The sequence below is a fragment of the Eublepharis macularius genome, chromosome 5 (genome assembly GCF_028583425.1).
Source record: "Eublepharis macularius isolate TG4126 chromosome 5, MPM_Emac_v1.0, whole genome shotgun sequence".
NCBI lineage: Eukaryota > Metazoa > Chordata > Lepidosauria > Squamata > Eublepharidae > Eublepharis > Eublepharis macularius.
The window spans coordinates 12334989-12342772 of record NC_072794.1 but is presented as its reverse complement, the minus strand read 5'-3'; the positions used below and the strand labels follow the sequence as shown (position 1 = coordinate 12342772).

At 49.4% G+C, this 7784-nt stretch overlaps 2 protein-coding genes across 2 annotated transcripts; both read right to left on the bottom strand.

Annotated features, from left to right (window-relative positions):
* Positions 1 to 313: 313 nt before the first annotated feature.
* LOC129330817 (heat shock protein 30C-like) lies at positions 314 to 1289 on the bottom strand. Its single transcript, XM_054981023.1, has one exon. It carries the CDS (start codon positions 1174 to 1176, stop codon positions 514 to 516), a length of 663 nt encoding a protein of 220 aa, XP_054836998.1. The 5' UTR covers positions 1177 to 1289; the 3' UTR covers positions 314 to 513.
* A 4394-nt stretch (positions 1290 to 5683) lies between these two features.
* Positions 5684 to 6601, bottom strand: LOC129331057 (heat shock protein 30-like). The gene has a single exon (XM_054981383.1). The coding sequence runs from the start codon at positions 6318 to 6320 to the stop codon at positions 5784 to 5786; it is 537 nt and encodes a 178-aa protein (XP_054837358.1). The 5' UTR covers positions 6321 to 6601; the 3' UTR covers positions 5684 to 5783.
* Positions 6602 to 7784: the final 1183 nt, after the last annotated feature.

Genomic DNA, 7784 nt, shown 5'->3' with positions numbered 1-7784 from the left:
GCCTGGATGTGATCAGAACAATGGACCACCGTGGCTTCCACTGAGGATCTTAGGACAATGTACGTGGCTTCCCTCATTCAATTCATCCTCACAACAACCCTGAGAGGTAGGTTAGGCTACTATCAAAAGAATAGCTTCATAGCAATGATAAAATGCAACCTCCAATTTATCCAGTCTGGTAATCTCCATCCCACCCTCTTCTTAATACACACTCTCTCTGTATAGATTCCACCCCCCACCTCCTCTTAAAAGTATTGCTTTGCCCTAACACTAAAAGAAGAAGGCGCCACACAGAAATCCCACCACATGTACATCATTTTGGAAAAATAAATGGTTTATTGTACAAGTGCAAGAGGTTCTCAGGGCCCAGGCTGGGCTTGATAAAGGGGAAAAAAGCCAAATTGGCCACAGGTTAAAAGGCGAGTCAGCAGTGCATGCAAATTATTGTCCACATGTGTCTTCTGCTACCAAAGCTGTGGAGGGGGGCTTGTCCCACAGTTATCAGGTTGGGTTTCAGGTCTCCTTTGGCTTGGCCCCCTCGTTGCCGCCCAACTCTTTCTCTTCCCCATTGGGTGTCTTCGGTGCCGCAGGCTGGACGTCGATCGGGATGGCTTTCTCTGTGGTCGCTGAAGAAGCCATGCGCGGTGCCTCAATGCACAGCTGTCCGTCTGGGGTCAAAGAACACGAGACGGCCTGCAGGTCCACATCGAGTGGGAGGAGAGTCTCCCGCCGCAACTCTTGGTGCTCCTGCCAGTAGCCGTCCCCCTCACTTTTGCTCTCTCTCTGGCGCTTTGCGGTCACGGTGACTTTTCTCCCATCCAGCTTCACCGTCATCTCCTCTGGGGAAAAGCCTGCCACATCGACAGAGAAGTGGTACTTCCCTTCTGGTTGCCCCTTCATGGTGGCCTCTGTGGCGCTCTCCTCATGTGGCTCCCTTCGGCTCTCGCGCTCCCACGTCAGAAGTGGGGTAGCCTGGAAGAAGGCCCGGGTCATCTTTTCCATGTCCTGCATCTGCCTCTCCACATCAGCCGCCACCCGGTCTATGAGGCTATGGCTGGATGGCCACAGGACTCTGCAGGCTGGCTGGGCATCGCTGAGCCAGACAGGACCCAGGCCAGGCAACGGCCACCTGCGCAGAGGGAGCATCCGCAGCAAGACACGGCTGTAGCTAGCCATGGCGACGCAGGCAGCACTGCTGGGTGAAAAATCCTTTGCTGATGTCTTTCAGGCTGTCTTGGGAGCCGTGCGGGGCCTTTTATAACTCCCTGGCCCGCCCACAAACAAGGCTGAAGGGAAGGCCTTGGCACCGCTTCAGGGGTGACGCAACTGCCTGTAACAGGCGCTGGGCTGGCCTGGAGTTTTCCCAGCAAGACTAGAAAGGAGGCGAGAGTTCTAGAAGGAGCGATGAAGGCCCTCCTTCTGAAGGTACCCTCCTGCTTCGGGAAACAGCTGGAAATCTGGAGGATAGCCCCGTGGCTTCTCCCCAAACTGCTAGCAACAGAGAATGCAGGAAATAAGCTGCTTCTCTAGCAGCCTCCAGAGCAATCTGATTATTCACGGTCATGGGACAAGCTGCCTGGGGGGGCGGGGGGGAGGGAGGAAATGAGATGACAGCAGATGGTAGCTGATTTCTAAAAACCTGCCCTCATGTTCTCCTGTTCTGGTCGTTCCTATGGAAATAACAGGGCGTATTCTTGGGGGCTGAATCTGCCTGCTAATGCTGGTTCCCCCCACCCCAGGAAAAAAAAGCCTGGCTGAGTTCGACAAAAGATCCATCTAGCCTATCTAGTACATTTTTAATCTGAACCTTCCTCCAAGAAGTAGACATATCTATTTTATCCTAACGGCAACCGTGTGAGTTCTGTTAGGCTGAGAGTAGGAATCAGAGTCAGAGTAGGAATCTGAACTCGGCTCTCCCAGTAGAGTTGCCTTGCCAAACTCCAGGTGGGGCATGGAAATGTCTCAGAATTAAAACCGATCTCCAGATTACAGAGATCAATCCCCATGGCTGCTTTGGAGAGTTCATCCACAAATCAGGAGTTTCCCCACATGGTGCTGGCTACCCTATTTCCAAGCTACACTATGGGCTAAGCTACAAGTGATGAATTACACTTGAACGGCAAGTGAACAGACTCACGTGTATTCCTTCCTGTTCACTTGCGCTCCACTTGCACTCCACTTTATCACGTAGTGCTTCACTCGATCACGTAGTGATCGAGTGGAGTGCGAGTGGAGTGCAAGTGAACAGGGAGGAATACACGTGAGTCTGTTCACTTGCCATTCAAGTGTAATTCATCACTTGTAGCTTGGCCCTATGAAACCTCAGGAGCCCCTCTTTCAGCATCTTATTTCCCACAGTGAGAAATCCTGAAAAAGCCTGTAAGCAGGGCCAGTGCACAAAAAGCCTCCCTTCTGCTGTTGCCCACTCAGCAACTGGTATTCAGTGGTAGACTTCACCTTAATCTGGAGGTTCTATTTAGCCATTCTGGGACTGCCTTGAGGGATGGGAACAAGGTTACCAGCCTCCAGGTGAGGTCTAAAGTTCTCCCAGAAATACACCACCCCAGATCTCCAGGATTTTTCTATGCAAGAGTTGGAACAGATGGGATAAAAATGTAATAGATGGTTGGACAGCTTGACTAAAACAATAATCGTCTTGCAGTACCCTGAAAAGGCTTAATAAATAGACACCAGCATAAGCTTTTGCAAACCACACCTGCTATTGGGGCTGCTACAGATTAACACAGTCACCTCTCTCACACACCCCTCTGGAGGAAGCCACGCGCTGGATCATTTCAGCTCATTGCATCATTTTCAAGGCTGAGCCAAGGTTTTGCTGAGTCCAAAATACAGAGAAAAAGCAGAATCCCTCCCCCTTTCCCTCAAACACCACCAAGTGGGCAAACTAGGAAAGTATTTCAAGTCCTTAAAAGCCAAAGCTGGAAAACAAAGGCTTTCAAATTGCCGGCATAAGAAAGCTTAATTTTGAGAAGGTTTCATATTTGTACTACCAACTGAACCTTGATTTTTATTTTTGGATGCCTCACGGAACAGACTTCATCGTGGCTGGATTGACAATTCTGCTAGTATTGTGGAAAGCAATTGGGTGCCATTGATGTTTATTTACTTCAGGGCTTTTTTTCAGATGGAACGCGGTGGAACGGAGTTCCGGAACCTCTTGAAAATGGTCACATGGCTGGTGGCCCCGCCCCCTGATCTCCACACAGAGGGGAGTTTAGATTGCCCTCTGCGGCACAGAGGGCAATCTAAACTCCCCTCTGTCTGGAGGTCAGGGGGCGGAGCCACCAGCCATGTGACCATTTTCTCTGCAGGCAACCCACTGAGTTCCACCACCTCTTTTCCCAGAAAAAAAGCCCTGATTTATTTATTTATACTCCACCTTTCTCCCCAATAGGGAACGAAACCAGCTTACAAGGGTTTCTCCTCTCCTCCACTTTATCCTGTCAAACAACCCTGTGGGGTAGGTTAGGCTAAGAGTATGACGTGCTTCTGGGCCAGAGTCGGGATTTGAACTTGGGTGTCCTATGTCCTAAAACAACATTTCCCAACCAGGGCTCCACAGAACCATGAGATGCTACAGGATATCAGCAGGGGTTCTGTGAGAAATTGTGGAATAAACAATTTTTAAAAAATGAAATACCTGGAAGAACCTCAAATATACAAGCCCAAATATCACCCTGAAAGTAAACCTTATATTTACTTTGGATGTGGACTTTATTTTGATTGCTGTATGAAAAAAAGATTAGATAACACAAAACGACAGGAAAATGCTTTACCTTTTTTCTCATGATGTAAGATGACTTTATATATAGCAGCTCTTTACAAATATGTTTCCCTGACAATAATTTAACAGTAATTGAGTTGCTCTCCCCGCCATAAACTTCCCTTGGCTTGTAAATGTTTTCATAGATTAGAGCAGGGCTTTTTGCTGGGAAAAGTGGTGGAACTCAGTGGGTTGCCAGCACAGGGGGCAACTCTTGGCAGAAGGTGGTGCCCCTGGTACTACATGTGCTCGTGCAAAGTGCACGCATGCTTCCAGGACCAATGATGTCACTTTGGGTCAGCTGGAACAAGGGGGCTGTTTTTAAAAGTTTAAATCACCCTTGGCGAAAATGGTCACATGGCTGGTGGCCCCGCCCCCTGATCTCCAGACAGAGGGGAGTTTAGATTGCCCTCCACACCGCTAGAGCGATGCGGAGGGCAATCTAAACTCCCCTCTGACTGGAGATCAGGGGGCGGGGCCACCAGCCGTGAGACCATTTTCAGGAGGTGCCGGAACTCCGTTCCACCGCATTCCAGCTGAAAAAAACCCCTGGATTAGAGGGTTCCTTGGGATTTGAAATATTAATTTAAGGTTCCCTCCATGTAGGGTTGTCAGGCTCCCTCAAGCTCCCAGCGGGGGATCAGGGGCTGGCTCTAACCTCTGTCCTGCTGGGGGTGTGTGCGCACTTCCGGGAAGTGACGTCATCATGCTGCACATGCGCCCCCACAGCGTGCCCACACTCTGCAGGGGCTCACGTTGGGGGCTGCTGTGGAGTGCAGGAACACTCCTGCACTCCACAGTGGCCCAAAACACACCTGCGGACTGGGCCTGTTTTGAGCCACTGTGGAGCGCGGGAGCACTCCTGCTTGCTGCAGTGTCCCAAAACAGGCCCGGTCCACGCGAAAACGGGCCCGATCCACAGCCATTTTGCCCTGGATCGGGCCTGTTTTGGGATGCTGCAGCATGCAGGAATGCTCCCACACTCCACAGCGGCTCAAAATGGTCCCAAAATGGGCCCGTTTTGAGGCGCTGCGGCGTGCCCGATCTGCGGAAGCACGCAGCTCCGCAGGGGAGCACGCATGGAGGGTGCGCGCCCCCCTGCTGGCTAGGTAAGTGGGAGCGGGGTGTGGAGGGCGAGGGCAGGGAATCTCCCGCCTCCACCGAGAGTCTGGCACACCTACCTCCATCCTATACTGACAGTGTAACCATACCACCACACTGCTTCTGTTTATCCCCAGAATCTGCACTACATGAAGGTTCCATTTGGTTATAAAGTTTAATAGTCATCAGTCTATACATTTTCGAATCCTTTTTAAAGCTATCTAGGCTGGTGACGGTCACACTATCTTGTGATAGGAATTCCGTAAAGTTAGTTACACATTGAAAAAAAAAATTTTTAGCTGTCCTAAATCCACTGCCAAGCAATTTCATGATGAGGAAAATATTTCTCTCGCTGTCCCTTTTTTGAAGGGCTGGAGGACCAGTATCTTCTGTAACCAACATATGCAACTGCAGGGTTTTTTGGGGGGGGGGTTGCTGTAGTAAAGCTGAGCAAACTTGCAATAGACATCCCCATCAGACATGCTGTCTCTCTGCTTTGGAAGAAATGGAATGCTTCTTTCCCATCCACTGCAGAGACTTACCAAATTTACCTAATCCTGACTGATTAGAAAGTGGCTAGACTAGTTAATCAACTGTATATTCAGCAGACTCCTACCTCTATAGGTCACTGATTTGAACTTAGACATCGCTTAATTTTTCTAATATTCCCTGGCATTCTCCCCTGGCACACAGTTGAAGACTTTCTGACTTTCACCAGCGGGTACTGGTCACATCCCAGATATACCCCCTTACCTGTTTTCTCTCTCTAAATTGACTGCTCAGTAGCAAACGCGCACACACAAACATATTAAAAGGATATTTATTAGCAGAACATAGCCATTGGTAGTTTCTAGAAACTTTTTTTTGTTAAAGAAAAAAGTCTTTCCCATTCAGTCTGTCATGCTTTGGCCCTGGTATCTTCGGCACCTCCTGATTCCGGCCCGGCTTGTGCGCTGTTCCCCGACTGGCCAACCTCAATGGGCACTGTCCTTGCTGCGGGTTCCGACGCCATGGATGGGGCTTCAATTCGCAGTTGTCCCTCTCTAGAAATAGAGCAGGTCAGGCGGTCTCGGTCCACATTCTCAGGTACATCCCACTCCCTCCGGAACAGCTCGTAGCGGAAGGGGCCATTGGGAGTCTGTGTGGCCTTCTTGCCCGTGAGCACCACTTTCTCCCCAACCAGCTTGACCACCAACTCCCTGGGGTCAAACCCAGCCATATCTTGGGTCACTGCAAATGCTTCAGCAGGGTTTGCTGTGACTGTGCTCCGGGCAGAATCAGGGCTGCTCACTGCAGGCTGCCAGTGACCGCTCAGCAAGTCCCAGACGGCATCCATCTCTCGCTCCAGTTCCTCAAAGAGAGAGCCAGGGCTCGGCCAAAGGGCACGGCTGCGCAAGGGACTGCGTGGCGCGGTGAGATGCAAGCGGCACAGCATCCTCGGCTCAGGGTAGGAAGGCGTGGTCCTCTCCAAGCTGTTCAACTCTCGTGGCGCTCCGTCTCTGTTCAGTGAGACTTGCTCAGTTCTGCCTTTAAAAACTCTTGGTCCGGCTTTTATAGAGAAGCTTTTCAGGGGCCCAGCCCAGTAGGCATACTTGCTTCCCGATGATGCTTCTTCCAAAAAATGCTTCTAAGTCAGCAGCACATAGACTGCTCATTTCTGTCAGTCAGTTGCCAGAACCGGTGCAATGAGACACAGCCTTGTGAATTTCATTTCTCTTCTCAGAGCTTTGGCTTGTGGCTGGTTATTATTAGGAAAGGCACCAGACCTCATCCAAACAGAAATAGAATCTAGGATCAGCTACCCCGAAATGGGGCTGCTGCTGGTAAACAAACCAGGTTACATCAGGGAAACTTGGAAGCACTTCAGCAAAGGAACTTCAGGGAGGACGAGAGGTGATTCCAGTCTAACTTCGGCTGGCTAAGTCACTTTTTTGTTGAACCGGAGTTGGAAGTATGCTTATCTTATGAACAAAACAATTACTTTGAGATTGTGATTAATGCTGCTTCTCTGTCGGAGTCACTGTTCATGTGAAGCTGCCTTATACTATTGTAAGGTTGGATGTAAGAATATCTATATTTAATTGTAGATATTTTTAAAATGTGTTTATAATAACTAGGTTGCATTGTTCATAAAGGATACTTTATGTAAAGCATTTTTTAAAGTATTGGTTCAAATTAGCCTGTTTTCACAGTGGATGTTTATATTGTTTATACTGAATCTGATCACCGCGCTCTGTAAGACAGAGATGTTCCGCCAGGCAGGGCTCATTTCTAGGGGGAATACGCAGGAACGCAGTTCTGGCAGTTCCCCAAAGAGGTCACGTGTCAGGTGGCCCCGCCCACCGGACTCTTGGCCATTTTGGGCCCATTTTGGCCTGGATTGGGACCGAAACGGCCCAGATTGGGCCTCTGACTGGTGGTGGATTACTCTCCCACTCAGCAGTGGCCCGATCCTGACCATTTTTGGCCCCTTTTCAGCCCTTTTCAGCCCCTTTTTGCCATTTTGGGCCCAATTTCAGCCCTGAATGGCCAGGATTGGGTCCAAAACAGCCAGGATAGGTGATGTCAGGGGGTGTGGCATATGCACATCAGTTATGCTAATGACACACTTCCAGCGATGGGAAGGGTGTGGCATACGTTAATGAGTTATGCTAATGAGTTCCTCCAGCTCTTTTTCTACGAAATGACCCCTGCTGCCAGGCATATGGTGGAGGCTAAACTGGGCCCCGCACTGGCCCCACTAAAGATCTATCCACCACCCTATATATGAGCCAGGGCTTGAAAAGCAGTATTTTATCATCGCCATCTGAAGAGAAGCTGTATTGTATTTATTGTATAAAGTTGTTTTAATGTTATTTGTATAATGTTTATTTATGTATAATGTTATTTATGTAAATTG

What these genes read in the sequence shown, in the direction of transcription:
- LOC129331057 (XM_054981383.1), bottom strand. Translation starts at nt 6,320, where the DNA reads ATGCTGTGCCGCTTGCATCTCACCGCGCCACGCAGTCCCTTGCGCAGC.
- LOC129330817 (XM_054981023.1), bottom strand. Translation starts at nt 1,176, where the DNA reads ATGGCTAGCTACAGCCGTGTCTTGCTGCGGATGCTCCCTCTGCGCAGG.